Source organism: Cenococcum geophilum (genome assembly GCF_001692895.1).
Source record: "Cenococcum geophilum 1.58 unplaced genomic scaffold K441scaffold_1, whole genome shotgun sequence".
Lineage (NCBI taxonomy): Eukaryota > Fungi > Ascomycota > Dothideomycetes > Gloniales > Gloniaceae > Cenococcum > Cenococcum geophilum.
The window spans coordinates 4,964,271-4,979,715 of NW_027137559.1; the positions used below are offsets into that span (position 1 = coordinate 4,964,271).

The 15,445-nt window shown below is 36.5% G+C and overlaps 1 protein-coding gene across 1 annotated transcript; it reads right to left on the bottom strand.

Annotated features, from left to right (window-relative positions):
• Positions 1-403: 403 nt before the first annotated feature.
• On the bottom strand, positions 404-2,039 carry K441DRAFT_8929 (uncharacterized protein). Its single transcript, XM_067654517.1, has one exon. The coding sequence runs from the start codon at positions 1,876-1,878 to the stop codon at positions 724-726; it is 1,155 nt and encodes a 384-aa protein (XP_067510514.1). The 5' UTR covers positions 1,879-2,039; the 3' UTR covers positions 404-723.
• Positions 2,040-15,445: the final 13,406 nt, after the last annotated feature.

Genomic DNA, 15,445 nt, shown 5'->3' on the forward strand with positions numbered 1-15,445 from the left:
TTTCCAAGATCATGCTGCTGCCCTTGTACAGGTCCCCTCCTTGCCGTGGTATCCGTTCTCGTCGTGCAGCTGGCGCAGTACTGAATTCGGATGGCAGTGACAGTCGTGCTGCGATCAGTCGTCGTTCGATTAAGGAACAAGGTCGGCCCGGTCGAAGGCTCTAATTTGACGACATTCGACTGATTTGATTCAGTGACGGCGACGTGCTGATATCGAGGCTCTGCTTGATTCGATTCCTCGACTAGTCGTGGCCCCTGTGTAGTCAATCGTTTGACCAAGGCTTCCGTGCAGTCATTCGATTAAGGCCCTGCGTGTAGCTCTGCGTCGTACAATCGGCTCTATATCCGTGCAATCAATTGAGGCTCTCGGTATCCGTTCTCATCGTGCAGCTGCATCATCGAGTTTTAGGGGCGGTGTAGAGTTCTGCCGGCTCTATTGCTAATTGGACCAATTAGGATTTTCCATCCCCGGGATGGAAAATCGCTATTGGCTTGGTAACAGGTGGTAAGCTGAACTGACATCTCTGTAGCAGGTCGTCGCGATTGACGCGTCTCGACGCGTTGTAATTAAGAAAATAAATAAGAAAAGGAGCTTTAGGAAATATAGTAATTAAGCAGACAAATAGAAATCTTTTTATACGGCCGTTACCTGCACCCTCTCCCCCACCTTAGAACTTGACTGTCCCTTAGTCAAACATCCTACACCTGCTGCGGAGCCTGCGGGTTAATGGCTGACCTGGTTAAGCGTCCGTCTCCAAGACCGTCTCCAAGGGTCGAACGATTTATTCTTCTTCCAAGCTTTAGCCGTCTCATCCGCAGGCCGTGACCTAATCTGGATGGAATCTCCTGATCGTACATTCTTCTGCGGCGGAGCCTGCGGTACCTGCTGCGGAGCCTGCTGCGGAGCCTGCGGCTTAACGATTGTCCTGGCCGTACGGCTGTCTCTAAGGGTCGGGCGAGTCTGCGGACGTTGCTGGCTGGGCGTTACTACTAAGTCTGTGGGCCGTACTTGATAGCAGTCCTCCCAGTTCGTACGCATTTTGTCACTGTTCTTCAGCACTACTCCGTCATGGAAAGCCGGTTGCTGCGTCTGTTCTTTCCTTGGCCTATCTGGGTTAGTTCCTTGGTACGTACGCAGCCAGTTCTTAATACCCTTTAGCTGTCCTTTATTGCCGAGCAGCGGGAGTTCTGGTCCAGGTTGATCGCGTGTCCCAGCTGCTAGTCTTTCTTGATCGGATAGATGCACAAATCCTTGCTGAACGAGATCCTTTAGGCCTTGGCATTCGAATTCAGTAAAACGGTGACCTCCGCATCCAAAACAGGTCTGCCAGCCTTGTCTTTGTGTGCCTTGCTGACCCTGTGCGTCCCACTGCGGCCGTCCAAAGGCAGTAAAATCTTGCGGATATTGGGAGCCTTGCGGATATTGAGAGTCTTGCGGGGGTCGGGTGCTGTTCTGCCAGTCTTCGTATCCTAGTGCTGGGCTGTGAGCTGTAGCCTGATCCGTGGGTGACTGCTGCTGCATTAGGGCTCCTCCGTGTACACCTAGTCTAGCTGGGTCAAGAAGTCCTCCTTCCCTTTGGCGGTCGAGCCTATTCCTTTGCTGCCGTAGCTCTTGTATAAGCTGGACATTCAGGACATCTTCTTCCAAAAGGACAGCCATTCGCTCAGCGTTCTCTGTAGCCACTATCCTTGACTCTACGGCCTCCTTCAGTCTTTCGAACACAAAGGTGCTAGGCTTGTCTACTACGGCTCCTGTCCTTTCTATTGCATGTCTGCTGTATTCAATTGGGAGTCCTCGCATAAACCACCGCCCCTTCTCTTGCTTAGTAAGGTTTCCTGCGGCTACCGCTTTAGCTGAGATACTGGTGAAATCTTGCATATAGTGACGCAGATCTCCTGGCTACTCCGCTGACTTCCGAACGAAAGCTTCCATAAGTCCCTTGTCTCCATGCGCCGGTAGTAGTCGTCCGCTCGGTATTCTGCCCTAAGCTTTCTCACAAGCTCCGTCCAATTGCCAGCTGTGAATTCAGGCAGGCTTCGGACCCACATCCCTATCCAGTAATCGCAGTACTCCGGAAGGCCCTGGTGTTTCTTACTTGTTACATGATATCGGGCGCATAGCCGTTCGTACTGCTCGATAAACTGCGATATATTCTGTCCCGTAAAGTAAGGAGTTCCAACAGTTCCTGGGGCTGGCATCGGCTAAACCATGACGTAGATCTTGTCTTGAGCCGTCGACTGCTGGTCATAGGGTGGTGCATCTAGAGTCTCCTTGGGAGCTTGCAGGTGGTCCTTGCGGCCCATATCCTTCGTCTGCTGAGGGTTATCGGTCCTAGGGGTCACGGGTAAACGCTGCGGTAGGTCTGCTTGCATAGCTGCCTGAGATGAGGGTGTCCCAGATGGCTGTCCTGGTGTTGGTTCATGCTTCGGCTGGTCTACTTGTACGGCCATGTCCCTAACAGAGGCCTGCCTCTTGACGCCTGAGGGGGGGTCTCCCTGGGAGAACACAGAGTCCTCATCTACTGCTACTGGGTCTTGATTCGTACGTCCGTTTCGGACTGCCGTCGTTCCGCGCGGTAGGGTGCTGCTAAGCCTCCTGCTTTTACTCGTATCTACTTCTTCACGGAACGCCTCTAGAGCTGCTGCTGACATAATCCGGATGACTCGAAAGAAGATAAAGCTAAGCTAGAATAGGAAGCTTTCAAGGACAGATCTGATCTCGTGTGCTTGCGACCGTGCTTGGTATTGTCTCCTTTGTTCGTGAATGGCAGTACTAACTTCCTTCGCCGCCAGATGTCTTAGATCTCGTTTCCATCTGATTGATTGGCCCTTGGCGTGTCGTCTTTGCATCTTTAATAAAGGTCTGGCCATGCTCGGTAGTAGATCTCGGTAACTCCAGCCGCCGGTTAAAGTTGTCTGATTGGCTTGCTGGTTCGCCCGACCTCCTTATATATAACTTTCCGAGACCCTTCTCTTCCTGTGACTAGGTCGGTAACCGAGTTAGTAACTAAGTTAAGGTGGCAAAGAAATCCGATTTAGGTTAATAGACCTATAGTCTTTTGCTTCTTGTTGCCACTCTTTGGCCTATGCGTAAAGTCTAGCTGTCCTATCTTTTTCCGGTACTGCCTAGTTCCCCTTGCTGTGCGATACTGCCTGGTTCTCTTCTGCTGTCTTGTCTGTCTAGCTGGCAGTTCTTCTGTAGCTGGTCGTTCTTCTACAGCTAGCAGTTCTTCTGTAGTCGTAGTATATTCCTGCGTGTCTCCTGTGTATGTAGCACTAGACTTCTAATCTAAAGAGCTTGCTGTTGTCCCCACGTGGAATGCCATAAAATATGTGGGAGGGTACGACCTCTCTAAGATAGGAAAGTCACGGTGCTGTTAGTCAGTCAGTCAGTCGGTCGGTCGGTCGGTCGGTCGGTCGGTTAGTAGAACAGTTAGTAAGAAAGAAAGAAAAGAGTGTATTTCTGGTAACTGGTAGAGTCGTGATATGTATATGATAAGGGAAGAAGGAAGGAAGCCGAAGGCTCTATAAATATAGGAAAATGCTAAGACAGTAGGCGACGTCCAATCTACACCACCACAGTATAGTAGCTAGTAAGGTTTATTTGCAGATAAAACCCTTATCCAGTATCTTATTAATCTATTTCTTTATATACCTAAGTTTAATAGGTAAGAGTGGTCTATTTTTATAGTATAGGGCCTAGTTTCTAGGGATAATCTTAATTTTATAGTCCTATAGTTAGTAAAGGGGTAGCTTATCTACGTTTTTAGGGAGAAAGTGCTTAATATATTTATAAAACTCCTTTAGTAGGCATTATAGAATATCTTTACAGGTTAATTCTGGTTTGCCTTTTAGGAATTTTTTAATATTAGTATTAACTATCTTCTAGCGTAAAAGCTCGGGTATTACGGACGCTTTAAGTACAATGTTACGACTACTTGGAGAAGAGTCGGAAGAAGCTAATTAGTTAATACAAGCACGGTCTAGGATGGAACCCGTGGAACCATATAACAAGGAATGGTAAGCAAAGTCACGTGATATAATCTATGTGATCTGTGTAATTTATAAGATCTATAACAAAGCGAATAGAGCAGACAGAGTAGACAGAGCAACGACTTTCGTAGGAGTACGGGCGTGTATTTAAGGACCCTTAGTCCTTACCTAGATAGTTCCTTCCTCGTAGTAATTCTTAGAATATAATTAGAGTTAATCTATTGGGCAACTACTCCACCAGTTGTTATTACGTTATTAACTTACTTATAATACCTATATACCTAGCCTATTAACGAGTTTACCATAGTCCCTACTATAAGGCTCCGTTATATAATTACTACCACAGTTACGGTTTTAATAAGTTAAATAATATGCCACCAAAAGCAGCTACTATAACGCTATTAATGGCGGTAACTACGTTAGGATTAGGTAACGATACTAGTATAGCAGACACTAACTTATAACAGCTTATAACAGTAGAACAGTTATAAATAATAGTTAATTAGTTAACGGGAGATAATACAGCACTCGAAAATAGGATTAATGGGATAGGGGTAGTAAAGGTTAAGTTACCATTAATTGAAAAATTCTTAAGAGAAAGATTAAAGCTTAAGGGATTTCTTATATAAATATACTTTAAGGTTACGCAAGAAGGAGTAAAGCTAGCAATAACTATAGATTAAGTAGCATATGCAGGATTGTTCTTATTAGGGAGAGTACTTAAGTAGTTTAAGTCTTACCTTATAGAGATATAAGTAAATAGAATAACAATAATAAACTAAAAAGTATGGTTTATGTTTTTAAGCTGGAATAGATTTATAGAGCGACTTATATAAATATTTGGGGACCTAGAAGCAATAACTATAGCGGAAAGAAAGCTTTAGGACCTAATATAATAAACTTTAGCAATTAAGTACATAATATAATTCTAAACGCTAGCTATATAACTTAAGTAGAATAATAAGGCGCTTATAGCATAATATAAATAGGGACTTAAGGCTAAAGTCTAGGACATAATTATTTTAATAGAAGATATGGATACCCTAAGGGAATTAATAGATTAAGCAATTAAGATTAATAATAGAATCTTCTAAAGGGAATAAGCTAAGAGGGGCTAGGATAAAGTCCCGTAGTTATATAAGATATAAAGTACGCAATAACTAAAGCCAAATTAAAAACTATGGTATGGCGCAGAGCTAATAAACCTAAGTGGTACTAAAGAAACCTATAAAAGATGAAGTAAAAAACTATAGAAACCTAGAGGTTAAGGATTAAGTAATTATAGGACTAAGGAGTATAGGCTAAACTAAGGATCTTAGCAGCAGAAGATGTTTAAGCGAACTTTATAGTAAAACAATGGTTTAAAGATAGAGCTTATATAAATTATAGAAAACAGGGTTATTTCGCCAGAGACTGTAGAAGTAGTTAGAGTTATTATATAGTAAAGGAAACTAGACTAGTAGTATATAACACACACGTATAAAGAGATAATAGTGCACTATAAGAAATAAAAGAATGTTTAATTAAAAGTTTTGCGTTTTATTATAATAACGTATGCTAAATTTATAAAGACGCCAAGTATAGTGTAAGCTATTGGCTATAGAAGCTAGAGTTAAGAGAACTTAAAGGAACCTAAGAGTTAGACAAAGAACAAAATCGACTCTATAAGCTAGATTAGGATATCACAGCAACGTGCAGATAAAGATTAGTAATAATAATAATAGAGTCGGAGTACTTATTAATTAACAGCAATAGGGATAGTAAAGGAACCAACTAGGGGTATCTAAACCTTAATAGTGTAATAGAAGTAGAAACTAAGACCGCCATAGGGCAAGGTTTAGTAACGGGCATTATAACACCGTTAGATACGGCATCTATCGCTTTACAAGACAGAAGGAGTAATATCTAGAGATAATTAAGTAAGCAGATAACTGCTAGTGCTAGCTTACCACTTAATAAAGGCATAAGGCTAAAGGCTTAAGATTCTTAAGACGAGATAAGAGATAACTAAAATTCTTAAGATAAGATAAGGTATGCTTAGAGACCTATAATAGACAATAACCGATAGAGCAAAGTAGTAGCTTAGTTTAAGAATATACGAATAAGCTTAGGACAAGCGTTCCTAACAGCATAAGACTCTTAGGATAAGAAGAGTAAGATCTAAGACTCTTAAAATAAGATAAGGACACTAGTAAAGCCTAGTTAGACTAAGGCTAGAGCTAAGCTTAAGATAGAAGCAAGCTTAGGATTAAAGAATCTAAGGGATTAAGAATTCGGAGTATAAATTAGGACACCTATAAGTAAGAGGTAAGGAGCTTCTTTATAGATTGGGGAATCTGTAATATAAACAATAGTTAGACTAGGAGACAGATATATAGACCTAGAAGACTTACTAGTTAAACAAGATATTTAGACTAAAGATTAAGGATTTAATACTAAGATTAAGAAGTAAGAGGACTTTAAGGATCTACTTATAAGACGCGAAAAGAAAGAAACCATAGAGGAGTTTAGAGTGAGAATTACCTTATAGTAGGAACAGAAACTAGACAAAAGATCTAGTATATTAGGACGTATAAAGGACAGAGCACCTGTATAAAGAATTACTAATAGGCTAAGAATAGGTATACTAAGAGCCAAATGGCTTACTAAACTGGAAAGTAAAGAGGATCTAGGGATTTCTACTAGGTTCGAAGAACGACATATAAAGGGCTGTTATAATGTAGTAATAAGAAGATACTTCCTTATAAATAAGCCGTATATACTCTAGCAGCTTTACTAAAAGTAGTATAGACAGCGATATAACGATAAGTAGGAAGATTTCTATATATAGTTAAACGAAAAAGTTATCTAAGACCACCTAATTACAGAAAAAGCGATGAACCATATTAAGGGAGCATTAATTATAACATTAAAAGATCTAGAGGAACGATTAGAGGACTAGAGAAGCGAGAGGCGCGTTTTAGTACCTATAAATAAAGTCATAACGTTTAGATTAGCATAATAAAGGTTTAAACTTAAGAATAAAGATGAGCTAAGAGTTAACCTAAAGCACCCAGCACACTATATACTATCATGGATTGCGTGTATAGACGATATATACGAAATGCACAAAAATCTAAAAAAAAAAGAATCGGAAATACCCTATAAGGATATACTGGATAATAGATAAGTAATAGTATAGGAATACTAAGTATATGCACGGCTAGTATCCAGTAAAAGTCTAAGAGAAAGGAGATTTAATACTTTAACCAGGAAGATTCCTTATAGAAGAATGCTTAGATAGACAATAATAGTAGAAATATCTAGAGAATACCTATCTATGGCATATTAAAGATAAAAAGCAAACTAGGTATTAGCTAAAGAATGAGCTAAGTATAACCGGATTAAGCAGCTAATAATTGGGAAAAGTAAAGGCCTACGGGACTAAAGGGAGCCAGCAGTAGAGCCTTAAACCCTTAAAGAAATTTAAGGACAATACCTAAACCTAAGAATTAAATAGCAAGATTAACAGTTCAAAGTATTAGTAGATAGTAAAGTAATAAGAAACCACATTTTACTAGCAGCAGTTAAAAGGATGAGGATACCACACAGGTAGAAAGAGCACCCTTACCTATTAGTAATAATTTTAGGAGATCTAATAGCCTATAGAGGAGGTATTATCAATCTTAAAATAGGGCCAATTTAGATAACTATTAAAGGAAGATAAATCGAGATGTTTTTTAATATATTACCATTAGGAAATAATAAGGCAGTACTAGGAATGCCTTAGTTATAGGAATATAATCCAAAGATCAATTAGGTTATAGGTTAGGTCAATATTAGAAATACATGATAATATAAGATGCGACAATAAACTAAGTTAGTATAGTACTAAGTTGGAGCGATATATAAGGAGACTAATTAAGGATTAAGCTATATACCAAAAAGATACCATAAATATGGCAAAAAGCTATGGTTACTAGAAAGTAAAAAGCTATTAAATTATATAGCATAGGACTATAAAATAGAGTTAGAACTAAGAATAAGTTTAAGGTTTTACCTAACCTATAAATTAACAAAAAAGGAGTTATAAGTACTTAAGGAGTTTATCTAAGAAAACCTTTAAAAAGGATATATTAGACCATTACAATTATCAGCAGGATATCCAGTACTGTTCGTACCAAAGAAAAATAGAAAACTTAGGCTATATATTAACTATAGATAGTTAAACAGCATCACCAGAAAGGATAGGTACCTTTTACCCTTAATTAGCGAAATTTAAGACAGGATTAGTAATATATAAATCTTTATGAAGATAGATTTAAGATGGGTATACCATTAGATTAGAATTAAGGAAGGCGACAAATAGAAGGCAGCCTTTAGGTTAAAGGAAGGACTATATAAACCATTAGTTATACAATTTAGGCTTATAAATGCACTAGCAACGTTTTAGAAACGCATTAATAATATACTAAGGGAACATTTAGATAAATTTATTATGGTATACCTTAATAACATTATCATCTACTTAATAAGTGAGAAAGAATATAAAGAACATGTTAAATAGGTCTTAAAGAGACTATAAGAAGAATAGATGCTAGTAGCAATTAAGAAATGCGAGTTCTTTACTAAGAAGACTGATTTTATTAGATTTATCATTAAACTAGGCCAACTTAGCATAGATCTAAAGAAGATTAAGGCTATAGTAAATTGGTAAGAACTAGAGAATGTAATATAGTTAAGGTTATTCCTAGGGTTCTGCAATTACTGCAGAAGGTTTATAGCTTAATGGTTAAAGGACATTAAGCCACTTACGAGATTAACGAAGAAGGAAGAACTATGGGCATAGGGGGAGAAATAAAAGGAACTGTTTAAAAGGATTAAATAGTTGTTTACCTAAGAACCAGTTCTTAAAATCTATTAACTATAGTTAGAGATAGTAGTTAAAACGAATGCATTAGATTATGCACTAGAAGCGTGCTTTCTATAGAAATATTAAGATAGATGGCACCCAATAGTATACTATAGTCGAAAAATGATACTACCGGAACTAAACTATAATATCTATAATAAGGAGTTGCTAGGTATAGTTACAGCATTAAAGGAATAGAGATCGTTCTTGCAAGGTATAGAAAAACCATTTATAGTTAAGACGGACTATAAGAACCTAACGGGGTTCCTAACAATGAAAGAACTTAATTACAGACAGGTTAGATAGGCAGAGATGCTTACGGAATACTATTTTAAGATTTAGCATACTAAGGGTACAGAAAATGCACAAGCAGATGCTTTAAGTAAAAAGGCTAAACTATAGAATAATAAAAAGCTATTAGGGGCTTTATTGCGAAAAGATATAAATAAACTAATTAGATATAATTATCTAAAGATTACAGCAATATAAGAAGAGAAGATCTATAAATTACTAAAGAGTAACTAGGTATAAAAGATCCTAAACGCATAAATAGAGGATCTAGACTTAGAGTAATACGAAAATTAAAAAGCAACGTACGTACCAAGAACTATTATAAAGGAGTTTATTAAGTTATTTTATAAAGGACTAACCTAAGGATACAACGGAGCTATAGGCTTAGTGTTAAGACTTTAAGAAGAGTATATTATTAATGGAATCTAGGGACTAGCTAGGCAAGTTATAAAAGAATATCTAGATTGCTAAAGAAATAAACTAATAAGGCATAAGCCATATAGAGAACTATAACCTATTAAAATACTAGAGAGACTATGGGAGGTTATATTATAGGACTTTATTATTAAGTTACTAAAGTTAAGAGACCCTATTACCGGATAAGATTATAACGCGATCTTAGTAATAATAGATAAGCTTATAAAGTGGGGGTACTTTATAGTATGTATAGAAGAAATATTAGCGGAAGATGTTGCTAAAATCTATATTAAAGAAGTGTTTGTAAGATATGGAGCACTAAGTAAAATTATATTGGATAGAGATCTAAGATTCATAGCAGTATTCTAGGAAGTGTTTTTAGTAGAGCAAGAAGTTTAAGTAGTAACTTCTACCGCATATTATCTATAGATAGACAGTTAAATAGAAAGATTAAATTAAACACTAGAACAGTATCTAAGGCACTATATTAATTATATACAGAACAATTAGGTATCGCTATTACTAGTTATACAGTTTGCATATAATATAACACCATAGGAAGAAATAGGCACGTTACCATTTAAGGCGAATTACGGATATAAGCTAAGGACCTTACTATTGCCATAATAAGTAAAAAAGACAAGTAGCACAGCTAGGCAAAGAATGAAGAATTTAATAAATCTTTATGCGGACCTTATAGAAACAGCTAAGATAGTATAGTAAAGAATAAAAAAGTACTATAATGCTAAGAGATCTAAGGGACTAGATCTTAAGGAGGGAGATAAAGTATGGTTACTATATAAAAATTTTAAAAGTTAATAACTAAGTAAGAAGTTAGACTACGTTAAACTAGGACCTTTCGAAATTATATAAAGGATTTTACCGGTTATATTTAAGTTAAACCTACTAGCTAGAATAAAGATCTACCCTATATAATATATCGCAATGCTAGAACTAGCATATAGAAATATTAAGCCACTAATCTATAAGGTAGACATATATAGAGGATAAGAAGAAGATAAATGGTAAGTTTTAAAGATCGTTAGCTATAAGGACGTAGACGATAAAATATAGTATAAAGTAAAGTGGATAGGCTACGATAAGACTACCTAGAAGCTACTAGGAAATTTAAAAAACGCTATAGGAAAGGTACAGAAGTATTAAAAGAAAAAAGGTTAGGTAATATTAATAAAGAGGAATTACTAAAGAATGAGTCACCTAAGGGGGACCTAGGAAGAGCAACTGCTAAGCTACTTAGAGTTGTTTCCTTCTCTATTAGAAAAAAACCTATTCTTTTATTACTAAGTTCCTGCAGACCTTATTTTATAAGCTTCTACTTCTTAAAACAAACTTTCTTACGAACTTTCTTAAGATAAATTAGTTAAGTAGACGCAGCAAGACGAGAATTAAGAGCCCGTTATTAAGCATTAGCAGCCTCCTTCTTAGCGTTACGCGAATAATAAAGTTCCGCTAAGGCGATGGACAACTTATTATTAAGCTTCGTAGTAGCAAATTAAATATAAAACCCTATAACAAATTACCTAGGGAACTTAGAGACTACTAAGAGTTATAGGACGCGTATACTTAGCGTTAGAAATTAAGCAAATATCGCAGGACAATTAAATGTTTACTTTAGTACACTCTAAGTAAGAAGAGGGTTGCCGAGATAAAGGACTCGCCAATGTAACACAAACTAACCCCTTTTTCGCATAATAAGAATATAGAGATAGTATTACTTCACCAAGTAATAGTATAAAAGAGACTATACGCGTATAATAAAGAGTTAAGGAAAAAGAAGAGGCTTTAGGCATTATAAGTAACAATATTAACCAAATTAATTAGATAGATATTACACCTCTAGTAAACGACTTAGAGATGCTAGGTATCTTTAAGGACAAAGATAAAAGGGAGGGAGATGGTGTTACGGACGCTTTAAGTACAATATTACAACTACTTAGAGAAGAGTTAGAAGAAGCTAGTTAGTTAATATAAGTACGGTCCAGGATAGAACCCGTGGAACTATATAACGAGGAATAGTAAGCAGAGTCACGTAATGTGATCTGTGTAATCTATATAATCTGTAAGATCTATAATAGAGTAAATAGAGCAGACAGAGCAGATAAAGTAATGACTTTTGTAGGAGTACGGGCGTGTATTTAAGGACCCTTAGTCCCTACCTAGATAGTTCCTTCCTTATAGTGATTCTCAGAATACAATTAGAGTTAATCTATTAGGCAACCACTCCACTAGTTATTATTACGTTGTTGACTTACTTGTAATACCTATATACCTAGCCCATTAACGAGTCCACCGTAGTCCCTACTATAAGGCTCCATTACATCGGGCTTAGTTTTTAAATTTATTTTAAGAAAGTTGTAAAAATAAGGGGGTAGCACTTTATAGGCTTTCTCTATTTGCCTTCTACTAGCTAGCGGAAAGACCTTTTTAATAGGTTTAGTACTTCTATTAGGCCTATAGGCAGCTCCTTAAGCAGCTATTAGTGCTCTTCTTATTTAACCAGTTTTACTAGCTCCGCTATATAGATCCTTATTACTATTACGTCTTTTTATTTACAGAACTGGGTAAAATTAATAGTATAAGCGTATCTAATATTATCTAGGTTAGGGCGTGTCTGGTTCTCTAGTGCTATAGCTAGGCTAGTATAGCTTAGTTAGCCTAGGGGGGCGGAAATAAGGCGGTAGCCCTATATAGTACGCGCGGGAGACGGGTATAAGGTTATAGTGGCGCGGTTTCTATTATACGAGTCTTAGTAGTTTTATAGCTAGTCCTTGCTATAATATAAGCTATAATATACGTATATAGCATATAGCTTAGTTTTAAGTATTAGGCTAGGTGGCTAGTGTTTAAATAGTGTCTAGGTTAGGGTTAGATTCTTAGTAGTAGTGGTATAAAGCAAATCTTCTTCCTTAGTCTCGGCAGGGCTAGCTAGCCTATTATTTTAGTCTTAAGTGCTAGGGTAGTTTAGTCTTTTACTATCTTATTACTTTACAGCTATATAGGCTCCCCTTTATTAGGAACGTCTTTTACTATTAAGGCTTTATATATAGTTTTAGGCACTAGGCTTAATAGTGCCGAGTATCTATATAGGGCGTCCCTACTACTATTAGTTATCCCCTATAGGAGGTAGTGCCTAGAGTAATAGTCTAAGTTAAAGTGGATTTTAAGCTTCCTAAAGCTAGGGCGGGGCTTATACTTCTAAAGCTAAGGCATATCTAGAATAATTAGGGTAGTAAGTAAGAGTTTAGTAATAAAAAAGAGTATAGCTTTAGTATAGAGGCTAATTAATATTTAGGTAGTAAAGTAGTCTATAATAAGTAAAGTTAGGATACTATTTACAAAGCGCAGTAGCCTAAGTGCCAGTAGCTTCTTAGTTATAATGTTATATTTTCTTATAATAGACTCTACGTTAGTAAATGCTATTATAGTACTACTGGAGTCTACTAGGTTTACTATATTAATATAAACTTAAGGGTATAGGTTATGTAATAAGGAGAGTTAGGTTTAAATAAGGATTAATTTTTTATTACTATTTGCTAATCTAAAATTAAGTAACAGCTTACTAATAGAAAGGATTAATTAATCTAGTTATATAATTTATATATAATATAACACTATAAGAAGGAATAGGTATATTACTATTTAAGGCAAATTACAGATATAAGCTAAGAATATTATTATTACCATAATAAGTAAAGAAAACGAGTAGTATAGCTAAAGAAAGAATAAAGACGTTAATAAATCTTTATATAGACCTTATAGAATTAGCGAAAAATGTATAAGAAAGAATAAAAAGATACTATAACGCTAAGAGATCTAAGGGACTAGATCTTAAGGAGGGGGGTAAAGTGTAGCTACTATATAAAAATTTTAAGAGTTAACGACTAAGTAAAAAGTTAGACTATATTAGGCTAGGACCTTTCGAAATTATATAAAGGATTTTACTAGTTATATTTAAGTTAAACCTACTAGCTAAAATAAAAATCTACCCTATATAGTATATTGTAATGCTAGAGCCAGTATATAGAAATATTAAGCCACTAATTTATAAAGTAGATACGTATAGAGGATAAGAGGAAGACAAATAGTAAGTTTTAAAGATTATTAGTTATAAGGATATTAATAATAAAATATAGTATAAGGTTAAGTAGATAGGCTATAATAAGACTACCTAGGAACTACTATAAAATTTAAAGAATGCTATAGGAAAGGTATAGAAGTATTAAAAGAAAACGGGTTAGGTAATATTAAGAATGTTACGGAACCCCACCGCAGGGGCCTCTATAGGAGAGCCCCATGCTCTCGCGTATACCTTATGTATAGCTTATATCAGCTACGCGTAGGTATATCACCTCCTTACGCCCTCGACCCTTACGATTGATCGCGTAACGTCTTATAAACTCCTCGAATACATACGTCTTATAGCCACTGCCCCCGTCCCGTGATATTACGTTGTGCCTTTTTACCACCAATACCTAGCCTATGACTAATTCTACGTCTCTGTAATATTATAGGCGCTGCTAGAAATAGCGTGCCTATAAGTTACCTTACTTTATACTTCTAAGGAACCTATAATAGTAAGACGATATTCCTTACTAGCCACTATATTAAACCTAAAGAATAATCTAATACCTATACTTAACCTACGACACTAATTAATCCTAGGAGAATTTGATTTATTAGCCCTAGCCTTAACCCCTAAGGAGATGGATACTAATAATATCTTATCTTTTATTAACTATATAACTACGGATAAGTAAGTAAAAGGGCTACTACCTATTAAAATTAAAATATAAAACGCCGAGACGTTTATAAAAATGGTAGCATAAGAACCTAATAAATACTACCGCCTTTTATAGAACTATTACCTAAAGCTTACACGAGCCGAGATATGTGCTGCCTAAGATCGCGATATTATTTAAGACCTATAAGCTTATAAGGCGCTCGCCAATAACACGCGTTAAGAAACTAAAGATGACCTTTACGTGTCTAAACGCGACGTTTAATAGTTAAAGAAGGCTAAGATTGTACTTATTGCTACAGTTACTAAAAGAGAAGGTATAATTAAATACCTATAATCTTAGCTTAACGAGCACATTTATAAGAACGCTAGACACTTCTCTACTATATATAACGCCACTTAAGTCTCTACGCCCCCAGCAACTTTACCTACTTAACGCTTAACAGAGGGTTAGCGCCGAGCAGCCTTACCTAATAGGAACCCCTACTAAAGTAATAATAAAAGCTATAACAACTAAACCTAAGCTGCTACTATAGGGTCTAATATATATTACCTTAATCCCCTAGTTTTTTAGGGAGACCGTAAAGAATATAGCTACTAGAAGATGTAAATCCGTAAGAAACTAACTTAGAGCGCCTGTCTTTTTCCTATAGAAGATATTAAGATTAGCTATATTATCGGGCGAATAAAGGGTATACTATTTAATAGACTCTTCGCCTAATAGGAGACTAATGGCCTCTAAAAGTAGCAGTCCTACTAAGAAGTCCTTAATGATCTCAACCTAATATACCACGACTATAACCTACTGGCTATTAACTAAGCTAAACTACGTGCCCTAAAGATAAGCCCTACTAAATTATTTAATAAGTTCTATGTTAAATTCTAGGAATACACCAGAGCCCTTGCCTAAGACGATACTAAAGACTAAGAAGATCTCCTTAAAAAAGTTACTTATTGCCTTAGTTACGCAGCCGCCAGCTATAACTATAATAATGTTTATAATATAGTAGCAGCTATATAGAAGATTAAACGACAACTAAATTAGATTGCTACTGTAAACCCCTACCTAAAGACCTTTTTATAGAAGCCCTCCGG